The sequence below is a fragment of the Crocodylus siamensis genome, chromosome 5, assembly GCF_052110815.1.
Source record: "Crocodylus siamensis isolate JL-2025a chromosome 5, ASM5211081v1, whole genome shotgun sequence".
Taxonomy (NCBI): Eukaryota; Metazoa; Chordata; order Crocodylia; family Crocodylidae; genus Crocodylus; species Crocodylus siamensis.
This window is the reverse complement of record NC_143399.1, coordinates 37,959,665-37,974,784: the sequence shown is the minus strand read 5'-3', so window position 1 is coordinate 37,974,784 and position 15,120 is coordinate 37,959,665. Positions and strand designations below refer to the sequence as shown.

The following is a 15,120-nucleotide window of genomic DNA, read 5'->3' as shown; positions in this document are numbered from 1 at the left end:
TGTCAGTCTTTGGGTCTGCACCCTGGAGGGGTCTGCAGGCTGGAGGGATGCAAGGAGGGAAATCCATAATGACTGGGAGTGGGTAGGAGAGGGAGGCAATTTAAAGGAACAGCTGCCTTGGGGTTGCCATGACAATGACACCATGAAGCTAGAAACCCCCAGCCCTACACACAGACACATGCACATGCACACACACACACACACACACACACACACCCCTCCCCCCCGCCATGACATGAGGGGCCAGCAGAGCAGCCCCCCCACAGGGCCCTCATGCCCCTTTCCTGCCCCACTCCTATCTGTCTCCTTCCTCCCACCTTCTCATGCTGCATCCCCCTCCCCATCTTCTCCCCATTCCCATCTCACCCCCACTCCCCCTCCTCCAATTCTCCTTGTCATTCTACTTTCCTCCCCCTGCAAAGTCCTCCACTGTTTCCCCAGCAACTCCCCTCCCACCCCTGCCCCCTCCTTCTCCCCCCAGCCCTCCCCTGCTTCTGCCGCGCAGTGCCAGGCGGGCGCCACAGCTCCAACCCTGGGCAAGCATCCGAGGGACCAGGCCCAGCATGTCGCCATGGCGACTGCTAGTGCCCGCCGTGCAGGATGGAGGCCCGGCTGCTGCACCATTGCCAGCATCCTCCCACACAGGCGCGCAGCTGAGGCCTGCCCACCTCCACGCAGGGAAACAGAGGCACAGGACTGCGGAGGAGCATAGCACACACCCAGGAGTCCTGGTTCCCAGCCCCACTGCTCTAACCCCCCCAGGTCCCAGGGGGAGATAAAAGCCAGGTGTCCTGGCTCCCAGCCCCCTGCTCTAACCCACCAGACCCCACTCCCCTCCCATTGCTGAGGCAGAACCCAGGAGTCCTGGCTCCCAGCCCCCTGCTCTAGCCCCCCAGGTCCCAATGTGGGGATAGAACCCAGGCATCCTGGCTTCCAACCTTACTGCTGTAATGCACTACAAAGCCCAGGAGTCCTAATCCACAGGAGACAATTCCCCTCGCCCCCCCAGCTACAGGTTCCCTGGGAAGCAAAAGGCCTGGCCCTGCCCTGTTCCCCAAGGGGTGAGAGATGCCCCAGAACCAGGGTGAGGGGCACCTGGAGTTCCACACACAGAGACGGAGCTGGGGAAAAAGGGACAGGAGCAGGGGAGAGGGTGAGAGGGGATGGGGATAGAGGCTTGAAGTCAGGGCCTTCAGACTAGAGACTGACGTGCCAAGAGGGATGGATAGGAAGGTGGAGGGGCATGCAGTGGCTTGAACAGGAGACACACAGATGGCTGTGTGGGATGGACAGACAGACAGACTGCAGGGCCAGGGCCCTGGTGTGTTTGAAATCCAGTTTATTGAAGTCATTTTGAGTTCTATTTACATATTGTACAGCGTACCTGCAGGGGAAAGGGAGCCCAGCACCCCATAGGGACCCCAGTCGCCTGTCCGGCTGAAGGAAGGGGCCCAGGTGGCTACAAAGGAAAGTCTGGCAATAAAAACAGGAGCCCTATCGGTTATAATGCAGTCCCACTCCCACCCGCCCCTTTCCCCACCCCACCACAAGCCCCCAACCTACAATGCAAACTAAGAAAATAGGCATCACCTCCCCCTCCCCCAGTTCTCCCCTCAGCATTTCTGCCAAGCTGATGCCTACCTTACAGGCTACCAGAGTCCCCTGTGCACCAAGGGGGGCAATAGAAAAAGTTAACTCCTTCATTCCCATAATCCCTAAATGCTCACCATGACCTCCCCCAATGATCCACTGCAGTTGGAGGGGCAAAAGCCCTAAGTTAACTCTTTAATTGCCATGCCCCAACATTCTCCTGGGATGATCCTAGGGATGGGAAAGGAAAGGGCCAGTCTTTTACCCCCGCACAGCCAATCACTGGCTCAATTCATGGCTCAGGTGTATCGAGAAGCCTTGCAAAACCAGGAGCTGCTATACCCAGTCTTTTCCCCACCCACCCCGCCAGATATCACTCATTCTAGTACAGAACAGGGCATAGCTGGAGGCATGGGAGTTAAGGTCCTGTTAGTTACTATTTCCCACCCCCATTCTTGCTTGGAAATTGTGCTGCTCCTGAATTCACTCTTGTCCCAGAACCACCTGGTCCTCTAAGGGAGAGGCACAGGGTCTCTTGGCCTGACATTCAGTCCTTTCCCTTGTTCTAACTGGCCAGAGCCAGTCCCCTCCAAGAGCTGGGATAGAACCTAGAAGTCCTGGCTCCCATCCTGCCTTGCCTTAACCCACCAGACCCCACTACTCTCCTAACTTACCTTTCCATTCTGGGTTGTATTTAATGCGTAGTAAAGAACTTAATACCAAAGGAGGAGGTTGACAGGACTCCTGGGTTCATCATGCTAATCAGACTGCCCTCCTCCACACCATCGTCCCACCACTTTCCTTGCCCCTCATTTCCAGGCACAGAAAAGTTAAAACCCCAGAGGGATTCCTGCATTACTGTGCCCATTGCAGAGGGAGATGGTGGGAAGGGAGGGGGGTTGTCACCTTGGGGGCTATTAGACATGGGTTGAAGTTCACCTGAAAGAGGGAAGCACCTGGGTTTGGACCTCCAGGTCTGGGTTCCCAGAAGGGGGAGGGCAGGACTGAAGGCCTGGATCAGCAACACAAAAATACAAATCCAGGCCTGCTGCCTTTTGTGCTAGAAAGAGCCCTGCCACCAGGTGGCAGCAGTAGGAGGCTGTTATCTCCTGTGTGGACCAGCCACAAGGAAGGACAGGGGAGAGAAGAAGTGGGTTGTGGCAGGTCACAAGGCCAACAGCTGCTCAGAAAATGAGGACAAGCAGGAATAGCCCAATGTAGCATCACTCCTGGACTTTGACAGGGCCAGGGCCAAATCCTGATCTCAGCTCTGCTAGGTCCATCTGGAGTCAATCTGGATTCACTCCCTCCTGCTCTCCAACTCTTGACACAGCTGGATAGACTGCAGCTGAGTCTGAGAAGAGGGATTGTGAGGATGGTGACCCATTGCTCTGCCAACAGGAGGAGCAGGTACTCTTCCAGCCCCCTTTCCTCCTGCTGCCCCTCCAGAACTCTCCCCCACCTCATGACCCAACCCCACCCCTTCCAGAAACCCTTCCCCATGCTGTCCCCCACAGGAATGCTGTCTCCACTGCAGTCTCCCCATGTGTCATAACTCCCCAACTGCTACCAGCAGAAAATGAATTGTCCCCTAGCCTGGTAGGGAGAGATGTTTTTGGAGCAAGAGAATCTGAGTCCCTGAGGCTGTGGGGTGTTGGGAAAACTCACAGTGCCAGAAGCCCCCAACACTGGTTTGTAGAGCTGGAATTTCCATCTGGGGCACTGCAATGAGGAAGCTCACAGCATAAGAAACTTCCAGGTTTCTACTATTGTGGGGAAGCTCACTGCATCAGAGAACATGTGTGCAGATAACCTTGCCAGAGGAGTCCAGGAAAGATACACTTACTTCACCCTCCTGTCAGGGCATTAGGGACAGGATTAGCGGTGCCTGGACAGCAGGGGGTCCTGCACAGGCCCCCCTACCTGCCCCCGCTGCCCTACCCCCACTGGCCCAGGCCATATCCCTAAAACCCCTTGCACTCCTCCCCCCATCCCTTTCCCCTCCTTTTCTTTTGCTCTCCTTTATATCACCTTCTCTCCCTTGGGCTCTCTCTCCTCCACAGGCTGTATTTCCACCTTCCTCTGCTGCTACAAAGGCAACATGCTCCTCCTTCACTCACACAGTCACTGCAGTGAAATAAATTGCAGCCTGGGAGACCCCTTCCCCCCTCTCCCCACTACCAATATGGGGAAATGACTAAGACAGAAAGAAAAGAAAAAAAGGAAGAATGTCCACTTTGAAAACAAATGGCAAAGAATGAACGAATGAAAAGGAAAGCAGAAGAGAAAATGCAGAGAGAGGAAAAAAAGACAAAAGAAGGAAAGAACTTCCATATTTTGCAACAGAGCAGTGAAAGAAAGAAAATGCAGAGAAAGGGAAAATGAATGAACAAATGAATGAATGAAAGAAGCTGGAAAAGAATCAGAAAAAAGAAACAGAAAAAGGAGGACACAGAAGCAGAGCCCAGAGGCAGTAATTCTGCAAGTGGCTTACAATGGCCATCACCAGCTGCCCAGGGCCCTGTGAACACCCACATGGAGGAGTTGTGGCTGCAGGGCACGCACTTCACAATAAAGTCTTGGCTTCTTTAAATGCTCTTCAGCATCAGGAAGACATGGAAAAGGGGCCGGGACCCAGTGTCTGTGCTCAGAGGAGGGGGTGGTCTCATACGATGAGGCATTGTTGGCCAAAAGACACGTTTGCTTTAGGCCTGTCCTTGGCATCTGTTTCCATCCCTCTCAGCCCCATAATTTGTCTCTTGTTTCAAGTTTCTTTTCATGCAGAAAAAAATTGCCCACTGCTCTCTGCTCCCAGTGTACTCTGGGTTCACACTTGTAGCCGCAGCTTTCCCAACATCCACCCCAGAGGCTGCAGTTTGCTTAGGAAACCAAAAAGGTGTTGGTGGGGAACTGGGAAATGAGAGTAAGGGACTGGCAGGGCAACACAGAAAATGGCCAATACACAACTTCCTGTTGGGAGTCGACCACTGTGGGGGGAGTGGCAAGATGGTGGCAGAATCACTGCCTGTCAGGACCTGGGAGAAATGGCCTGTCAGGATCCAGGAAAGGGAAGAGGACACTGATGTAATAGCCACCAGAATGGCAGGTGAGCAATTTCCTGTCAGGTGTGGCCATTTTGCAACAGATGAGATGATAAAGGGAGACAGGATACAAGGGAAAGGGACTAGTGTGGCAAAAGAAAAACAGTGGAGAAGCAGCTTCCTGTCAGGGTAGGCTGTTATGAGGCAAACAAAGATGGCAGGACAGCCACTCCCTGCCAGAATCCATGGCTGTCTCAGTGACAACCAAAATGGCTGACAGGGTGACTTTTCTGTCAGGATCTGTGATGGTTCTCCTATGACAACCAAAATGGCTGACAGGGAGACTTCCTGTCAGGTATCTGCCTGTCTTCCCACAACAACCAAAATAGGAGCAAATTCCTGTCAGGATTCCCACCATCTTCCCACAACAAACAATACAACTGTCAGGATTCCTGCCATATTGGGGCAGATGGGGTAAACCTCTCCCCTCCTCCACCCAACATTTCCCTGCAACTGGGAGACACCTCCCAGGACAGTGTGGAGGCAATGACAAAGGGGAGCCATCTCGATGCAGTGACTGTCACTGCATCACCCAGCTGGGGATGGGCAGGGGGCAGTTTGGGGGTTGGGGGCAGCCAGCAGTCTCTGGGGACGGCCCAGTAGGCAGTCTAGCAGGGCGAAGTGGATATGTGCATGTGGTCAGGGTACTTGATGGCAGGCGGGTAGTTCTGGGTCATCTGAATGGAGACGTCACTGGAGATGTCAGAGGGGCTGCGCCCACGGTGCCAGGCCTCAGGGTGCAGGAACTGGCCCGAGTAGTCAGAGCAGTCGCTGAGGCGTGGGCGGTAGAAGGCTGGGTGTGGACGGTACATCTCCTCCTCCGCATACCGCTTGGTGAACAAGTACACAGACATCACGCCAGCACCCTGCAAGGGCACACAACATTAAGAGAAGGGGGGAAGGAGTGGGGCCAGAGGAGAAGCAGACAATACGGGGTTGCAGCTTCCATGCCGTACACTGCTAGGTCCCATTTTTGGCAAACCCATTTCTGGCCCCTCTTCCATGGTCCCTCTTCAACCCCAAGCAGGGCTCAAACCCTAGTCCTATGACCCCAGGATCCAAGCAAAGGAATCCTGGAGTGGTGGGCTGGCCACCAGGGGAAGCCACAGCTACCAGGGGAAGCCACCCACCAGGGGTCAGCCACAGAACCCCAGCAGTTTGAAACTCTGTCCCTTACCTTCATCTCCACGTGGAGATGGAGGTATCTCCACAGGGAGGGTTCCTCCCACCCCATTTCTTCAGCCTTAGTTAAAGCTCATTAATTCTAACTCATAATTAGGGGGAAACAAAGGTGTGACTTCCCAAACTGGTCAAACTGAACTCACGGGTCATTTAGGAATGACGAGGAGTCCCAGTTCCTATCATCCTCATACTAAGCTGCAAGATCTCCAAATCCCCTCTTAGAGCTGGGAGCAATCTACTCCTTTTCCACCCTGGTCCCTGGTGGGATGGCACTGGGTTGAGCGTGTGTGTGTGTGTGTGTGTGTGTGTGTGTGCGTGTGTGTGTGTGTGCGTGTGTGTGTGTGTGTGTGTGTGCGCATACGTGCCCCACTGCCCTCTGCAAGAGGCCATCTGCCCTATATCCAAGCCCTAATGCGACACCCATACAGGGAGGGATTCTCCCTCACTTACACTGTAGTCCCAGGGGCAGGAGTTCAAGTCTCAAGGGAGGCAGCACATGCCTGGAAGGGGCTTGCAAGGGTGGACATAGCTTTTTGGGGTGCTGGGGCACAAACCTCTTTGAGGAGGAAGGAGGAGGCAGCAAAGGCAAAGGACCAGCCATAGCGGTAGTGGAAGTACTGCTCAGACCCGCTGGGGCGGTTCATCACCTCATCGTTGATGCTGGAGATGTAAAGAACCAGGCCAACCACCAGTGACAGACCTGTGGGAGACCAGGCACAGTCAGCTCCTGGGACACAGCTGCCTCTGAGTTGCTTAAACAGGGACGCCTTGCAGGGCACCAATGCATAAGGTGCTGAGATGCAGCCATCTCTGGGGTGGGACATATCAGGGGCTGATTATTACACAGGGATCCCTCAGTCAGCAGTTAGTTGCAACTGCCTCTGGGATGTGGCGTTATTTAACAGTAACATGAAAGAATTTTGGAAGTTTGAGACAGGAAGTCGAAGTGAATTCTGCACCAAACCAAAAGCTTAGATGGGATTTTAGAAGACACCAACCTGAAAAAAGGAGCATCGCCCTCCCCTCACTAGGTCACTTCTTCATTCCTGGCAACATGGTATCTGCTTTCCCACCCCTGCCCTGCTCCCCATGGTGCCTCCCACCAAAACCCCCAACCCAGTCCCCATAGTATGACATCCCCCCAAAAAAGCCCTAAGCCCCCTTCCTGTTCCCTCACCGGAGAGGATGAAGAAAATGCCCGAGACGAAGGCCAGGATGGTTCTTTGGGGCCGGATGTGTCCGATGTTGCTGATGACGAAGGCCGTGAAGACAAGGAAGAGGCTGACCATGGGGAAGGGTGTGGCCGTACGGACAGTCTCTGGGGGACCAGACATGGTCAGATGGGACCTCTTGGAGTCCCAGCCCCTGTCTCCCAGCACACCCTGACCATCAAGACAGGCTGAAGACAGCCTCATGGGAGACCCATATCCCACACACAACCTAACACATGCACATGCACACACACCATTTATCCAGACACATACACACTAGTCTCATCACTGCCCTAAATGCTACAAACACCTCCCAAACACACATGCACACACCAGTTCCTAAGATACCTAGACACCTTACTGCTGCCCTAAAACCCACATGCACTTCACCAACACCCCAATACACACACAACCCCCTTAGAATCATGGCTGCCCCCAAGTCCTACACACATCACCCCCCAACATTCCACAGGCACCCCAAAGTGAACCAGACACACTTACACCTCCCAATGACAGGCCTACCCCCACTGGTTGTGAGAAGGAGCAGAACCCCCATCCAACCACCCCTGCATCCCAGTAGCAGTTACCTTGACTGCCCTGTTGTACACACATCTACTGTGCCCCACACCCCCATCATCCCTTTGACACCTGTGCGTCCACACATGCCTATGCACACTCTTGCCTCCAGCGCCTCTCAGTACAGCCACACTTTGCATATATGTACCCCTACAGGTACAGTTTCTTCAGTACCTACCCCCCAATGCACACCAACAACACCCCAACACAGAGATACCTCCTACCACAAGCACAAGCTGCATACACACACTGATCATCTCCAAGCGCCTGAGAATGCAGGTGGCAAACACAGACCATTGCTGCAGGCTCACCCTGAAAGCACAAAGGGGGTCAGCTCTAACTGCATTCAGTAGGGGTAGTAGTAGAGCACACACATCTACATGCACACGAACACACACACACACGGTGTCTCCCACACACAAACACACACAGCATCTTCCCTCTGCCCCCTTCCACACTGCTCCATGGTTAGGTCACTGCACCCCAGACCACAGTTCTACCCCCAATACCCTTTTTCTGCCTGCTGATGGCTCCCAGAGTCTGTTGGCTGAGTTTTAACTAAGCACTGCTCTGTACCACTCCCAGTTCTAAGCATGGCAAAGCCTATTAGCTTGGCTGGGTCACAGCTGAAACACTGTTCTCCCCATGTACACCCTCTTGCTCGAACACACTGCTTGCTGTCCCCCACCCCCTCAAAACACCCTTCCACCCAGGGTGGTGTAAGGGGTACTATACTTACTCAGGATGTTCTCTGTGTTTTCAGTCACCAGATTGACTTCAGGCTCCAGGAAGTACTCAGATGCCACACATCTACCCTTCTCCCGACCTGCAGTAGAAGAGCGAGAGGTCATGAGGCAGGCATCAGGGGTTCACAGCTGGGACGCTACCATACAGAAGCCTGAGGTTCTAAAAAGTCCCTAGCTAAGGGCACTGCTGTGGGGAGCCTTACAGCATGGTAGTCCCCAGCTAAGTACCGCTGGAGGGAAGCTCACAGCACCAGAGTCCTTGCCTGGGTACTGTTGGGGAAGACTGCAGTGCTGGAGCCAGTGGCTGGCCACTGTTGTGGAGAAGCTCACAGCCATGAGAATCCCTGGCTGGGGGGCACTACTGTAGAGAGGATCATAACACCAGAAATTCCCTGCTGGGGGCATTGCTGTGGTGAACTTTTCAATGCCAGGAAGTACCCAATGGTGATAATCCCAGAAAGGAAGCTCACAACACCAGGGAATCCCCAGCAGAGGCACTGCTGGGGGGAAAGTCACAGCACTAGTGGGGAGTCTCTGGCTGGGGGCACTGCTGGGGGGAAGCTCACAGCACACACCAGCAAAGAAGCAGACCCTCCAGAGCCCGGCATGCAGCGCCATCTTGATCTCGGTGGTCTGGTTCTGCTGCAGCACGATGCCCTCCTCCATGTACAGCCAGTAGTCGGTGCTGACGGCGATGCCCACGAGCAGGAGCCCACACGCCCCAAACACGCTACTGAGCAGCGTCAGCGCCCGACTGCTACAGTTACTCATCCTAGGGGCCGGGGGGCGCCAAGCGCAGCACAAGGACCTGGGGGTGTAGAGCATGACCATCACCACCCTGCTGGGGCCCCTGCCCTCCCACAACTGGGATGCAACCCAGGAGTCCTGGCCCCTAGCTCCCTGCTCCAACCCAGCAGCCCCCACTCCCCTCCTTGAACTGGGATGGAACCCAGGAGTCCTGGCCCCTAGTACCTCACATTGTGACTGGCCTCCCCAGCCTCACGGTGCAGCGTGCAGGGGGTTTGGGGGGGAGGGGGGAAAGTTGGAGGTGCTGTGGGCGCAGGCAGGGGTCTGACAGCTCCTCAGCTGGGTTCAAAACAAACCAGTGATCCCAGGAGACCCCACAACAGTCCCCGACACAACATGAGACACCTGCCCCCACACCCTAGTCACACAGCCTGACATGCTTCCAGGCTCTGTCCCAACACGACAGCAGTCCCCGGGGACCCTATGACAACAGCCCGCGTGACTGGCAAAGACTGGCCAACACATGCCAGCCACCCTGGGACATCCTGCCTCTATATGCCAGCTGTGCCCAGAGCTTTGCTCAGCCCACAGCCCTGTGGGCTCCCCCCACCTCTATGCTCTGCACTCAGTCTGTGCAGTCTCCTGCATCCTATGTCCACCCCCCCCCACCCATACCATACATGCAAGTGCCTCCCCAAGGCAGACAGGCCCTGGGGTGTCCTCATACCTACTGATTCCCTTGCCCCAAGCACCATGCAATCCCCACCCCAACATGGCCCCTGGACCATCCTGGTTGCTGGCCCCTTTGTCCTGCCACCAGGGTCCCACTGTCCAACCCCCTCTCCCCAGAATCTCCCCCCACACTCACACCAGGCCAGTTCTCCCCTTACCCCTCACGCTGGATCCCTCAAACATCGCACAGGACCTCCCCCACACTCCCTCCACCGCGCAGCCTCCCTACCATCACCTGGAGGGATCCTTCCCTCCCCCCTACATCACCACGGCGCAGCATCCTCCTGCCCACCAGCATAGGATCCTCTCGCATTGTGCAGTCCTTGTCCCCCCCGCCACCCCAAACCCCTCAGCCTTGCATCCCGTACTGTAGGACAGCAGGCCCCAGATACCCCCCCAGCCCCCGCGTGGACAGCACAACAACACCCCAGCACCACACAGTTACAGCCCACCGCAGCACAATGCACACAGGCCGCACTGCCGGCACATGCTGCCAGCACCCACTGCATCACAACGCATGGACCGGCCACTGCCAGAGCTCACAGACATGACAACACAGAGGCAGACACATGGAGACATGTCCTGTGCTGCATCACAACACACGGGGCAGCACCCATGTGCAACAGACACTAAAATACAGCCTGCATTGTATAGAGGGGGGAGTGTGACAGCACACAGTCATACCACACACGCTGCTTCACAAACACAGTGCGCTGACAACATGCACTTGCACAACATGTATCCTGCCAGAACACACCGGTCACTCAGAGAGACCTTGCTGAGACACAAAGCCCAGTGATGACAACACACACTAGCAACAGAAATAAACCCACACCAACACAACACACAAGCCTAACACAAACACACCCAAGATACAATGAGAGTAAGTACATTAGTACAATACACCCATACACATGCCAGCACAACACATCCAGGATGGAATCACACACACACACACACACAAACACACACACACAGAGGCATGGAAGGAATGTAAAGATAGATACAGCACTAACAAAAAATGAACACAACAGACAACGTATTGGATACAACAAAACTAAATAATGCAGAGGGACATGCATACAGGAACACGACACACACAATAACCCACACCATACTGCACATAGCACACACAAATACACAATGTTGCACATTAGCACAATACACAAAGGCACACTACCAAAGCAGGCACACAATATCCCAAGCACAACAGCACTGAACAATATATACAATCCCACACAACTTACCTAAGAGAGCTGCACAAACTAAACACACACAGGGGCGCCAAAGAACACACAATAGCACAACACACAGATACAGTCTACTGTGCATCATAAGCTGCAAGCAACATACACACACACACTGAACTGTACAGCAAGACTACATACGGCATGCACAAACACATTCAGGGGCACTAAAGAACACCCCATGCACCAACACAACACCTTCACTCATACAAAGCATACATAGTATACTGTATATAGCAACTGCAAGCAAGGCATTCTCTCTCTCTCTCTCCCTCTTTACATCTACCCTTGCATTAGAAAATGGGTTGGGGAAAAAACGCAGAGTAAAAGTCACCCGCAAGCCTCAGGGACAGAACAGCACAAAGTGGCCTAGTGAGGACAGACAGACACACAGGCATAAACACACAGAAGGGGACAGCGCTACACATACACACACACAGATCTACACTAACATAAGCTCATAGCAGACTACATGCCAAGAGTCAGTTTCCCTCTAGCGCACAAGCACACACAGAATTACACACTGACCTCTTCTCTGTACCTACATGTGTACAGAATAACACGTTGTGTCACACTCTCGTGCACATGGTCACACACAGTTCCCTCTTATGTCAAAAACATGTACACTATCACAAGTTTTATGGCACACACACATGAACATGGTCACATATGTACATACAAGCACACAGAGATATGCACTGTGACACACACATCTTTCTCACCGATACATATATAGTCACACACACAAATGCAGAGCCACACAGCAACTCACACAGTTCTTTCACATACATGTGTGCACATGTGAGTACACTCAGTCTCTCACACACCTTTTCTTTCATACATGAACCTCCCAACACAGGAAAGCCAGCACACCTATATATGCACCCTCACTTGCAGACACACACCAACTCAAACACACATGAGCAAACACATGTACACACATATGCTTTTGCATTTGCACATATGTATACACACATTCATGTATGTATGATCATACACCTATATGCATTTGTTTGCACACTCTCAACACACATGGATACCCACAAGGATACACTCCTGTGCACTCTCATACAGGTGCACAGTCACATACATGCAGCCAGGTGCATGGATGCATGTGCACATGCAATGGCACATATACAGATGCATATTCACATGCTTGCACATGCACACATCTATACACTCACATATGCAGGTGCACGTGCACACATACTTGCACTATCACACTCTCCACACATGTGCCTACAAGCTTCCAAACAGGCTTGCACACATCCATACTGTGGCACATGTACACACTCCCACACCCATGCTTGCACACCTTCACACTCATGCACTCTCACAGCTACCTGTACACACACCCCTCCATGCTCCCACACACCCATGCTCACATGTATCCACACACCTGTACATACATCCACATTCCCACACATCCACTGGTACACATGTACTTGTACACATCCAGGGTCTCTCACATATATACACACACAAACCCTCTTGCGCACACACGAGCACACCACCAGGCTCACACACTCCTGCACTCTTGGGCGCACACATACACACACACAACCAGACTTGCAGTCCTGCACTCTTGAGCACATACACACACAACTAGCCTCGCAGACTCCTGCACTCTTCCATGCACGCGCGCGCGCGCCCACACACACACAGAGCTCGGGTCGCACACACCTACACTTGTGCACACACCCTCACACACGCATAGCTAGGCTCTCACGCGCGCGCGCGCACACACACACACAACCAGACTCGCGCGCACACACGTACACACACACCCGGCTCGCATACACCTGCGTTCTTGCACGCGCACACACACCGGCTCGTACACGCCCGCGCCCCTGCCCCCGCCCCGGGCTCACCGGACACTCAGACGCGGGGCGGCTGCTGCAGGCGCTGCCCCCCGCTGCGCTCCCGCATCCCGGCCGCGGCGGAGCCGGCTCAGGCGGCCCGGAGCCCGCGGTGGGCGGCCGGCGCCATGCGCTGCGGGAGAGGCCGGGCTGCGGCGGCTGCGGGACGCGGCTGCGGGCTGCGATCCCGGCCCTGCGCTGGCTCCGGCGCCCCCCGCAGCTCGGCCCGGCCCCGCGCGGGACGCAGCGCTCGAGCCGCCGCTCCCGCCCCCCGTGGACACCGTGATGTCACGGCACCGGCCGCGCTTAAAGCGACAGACCCCCCCGCCCCGCTCCCCCCCGCCGCACACCGGGGACGCCCGGGTCCTCCCCGGCGCGGGGGGCGGGGGACGCCTGGGTTCTATCCTGCGGGGGATCAGGCGTGTTAGAGGTGGGGGTGGGAGCCCGGACGCTTGGGTTCAATTTGTACCCCCTCCTCCCCACCAACACCACCCACCGCTTAAATTCTGCATCCCGCCGAGCCATTTCCCAGGTCCTGCTGCTGGAGAAGATTCCCGCCCCCCCCCCCGCCGACTTTCAGTTCCCACTTGGGGCCTGGGAAGGGGGTAGCAGGGAACTAGAGCCCCCATGAGCTGGAGGTGGCTTCAGAACCCCCTTTCTCCCCTGGTGCATGGGGTGGAGAGCCCTGCCCCACTCCCACCCTCACCCCAGCCCCAGCTTCCAAGATGAGGACCTTGGAAATGATGGGTTAGGGGCATCTCTGCCCAGCACAAGTGCTGCAAACCAGTGAGACAGGGGCCCATTGCACCAGGTGCTGCCCAGGCCCAGGGCGACCTAGGCTCCCTCAGAGGCACTGGCTGAAGGGTCTTGTTCTTCCGCTCGGGTTCGTGCCAGGTGCCTGGCTTAGGGCAGAGGAAACCTGGCACAGGCTGGGGGGTGTCTCTTTTCTCTGTGTGCAAGGCACTGTCCTCTGCTGGGGTCTTCCAAACTGGAACCAACACTTGGCTCACAGCTACAGGGCAGGGCATTGGAAGGGCCCTGTCTCTCTGAGTGGGGGGAGGGCTGGATGCTGGGGAGCCCTGTGGTCTCCTGCTAACACCAGGGCCCCAACCTGATGGCAGAGGAGGCCCTGTGCTCCCTACCTTGCAGCCTGAGCTGCTCAAGGTGTCTCCACAGCCAACCACCAGCATGTCCCTGGCCTGCAAGAGGGAAGAAGGATGGAGACACCAGGAAACCTGAGCCCTGAGACAGCAGCATTGATGGAGGGGACATATAGGACAAAGAGGGACTGAGGGGAAAGGGCATGCCTCATCTCCACCCAGCCTTCAGCCCAGGCCTAGCTCCACTCAGCCCTCCTGGTGCCCGTCACTTATGCCCCCCCCCCAGCCTTGGGCAATGCCCCTTCCTTTTTACCCACAGTGCCCCACCCCCAAGCCCTAGACTCCCCCTCACTCTCAGCCTGCAGCTCTTGCTGTCCCAGCCCCAGGACCAAGGTGGGTGTTACATATCCCATAGCTCAGCACTGCAGGGCCTGAAGTGCTGAGCGCACTCTTCTCTCCTTGCCTCTCTTTCCACCACCGCCCGCCCCAGTCCCCCCAGAGTGTGTTCCCCCCTCACATGCCATGGCTCTGTGCCGTGCTGCGCTGTCAGCCTCCAGACAGCACCAGAGACACCCCATTACTGACTGGAGGGGAACAGGATGGGGGGGAACCAGATGGAGGGCAGCTGTGGAGGGTAGGTCTCCAATCACAGCTTCCCTAACACAGAGAGGCCTCACAATCCCCTTGCCCACAGCTCTCTTCAGAACCCCATCTCCGAGCACAGAGCCCCAAAGCCGTATCCCACATACCCTCCCTTCATATCTGCCCCCCCATATACAACCCACTTCACTACACCCCCATCCCCTTCACGATACTCCCACCCCACAAGTACCCACTCTCACCCCTGACAGCGCCTTGCTCCTTCTACAGCCAGAGCCCCCCTCCCCATGCTGTCCCTGCCCTGATGCCCAGCCCTGACTCCTCCACCTCCATGGGCCTCCATCCCAGTCCCCCACTCCTGCCACACAGACCCCTGTCCCACCACAGTCCTCTGCTCAAGGTGCCTCCACATCCAACCTCCAGCTTGTC

General features: G+C 55.5%; 1 protein-coding gene across 2 annotated transcripts; it reads right to left on the bottom strand.

The window, feature by feature from the left end:
- Positions 1–1,324: 1,324 nt before the first annotated feature.
- On the bottom strand, positions 1,325–13,562 carry CACNG7 (calcium voltage-gated channel auxiliary subunit gamma 7). Of its 2 annotated transcripts, none has more exons than XM_090048823.1 (6): positions 13,488–13,562; positions 8,982–9,214; positions 8,400–8,486; positions 7,051–7,191; positions 6,428–6,573; positions 1,325–5,557 (listed from the first exon to the last, which is right to left on the bottom strand). In XM_090048823.1, exons 1-6 carry the CDS (start codon positions 13,514–13,516, stop codon positions 5,300–5,302), a joined length of 894 nt encoding a protein of 297 aa, XP_089904949.1. In that variant the 5' UTR covers positions 13,517–13,562; the 3' UTR covers positions 1,325–5,299. The 2 variants fall into 2 exon arrangements, with proteins under 2 accessions (XP_089904949.1, XP_089904950.1); XM_090048824.1 differs by lacking the exon at positions 13,488–13,562 and adding an exon at positions 13,004–13,299.
- Between the last annotated feature and the right edge of the window lie 1,558 nt (positions 13,563–15,120).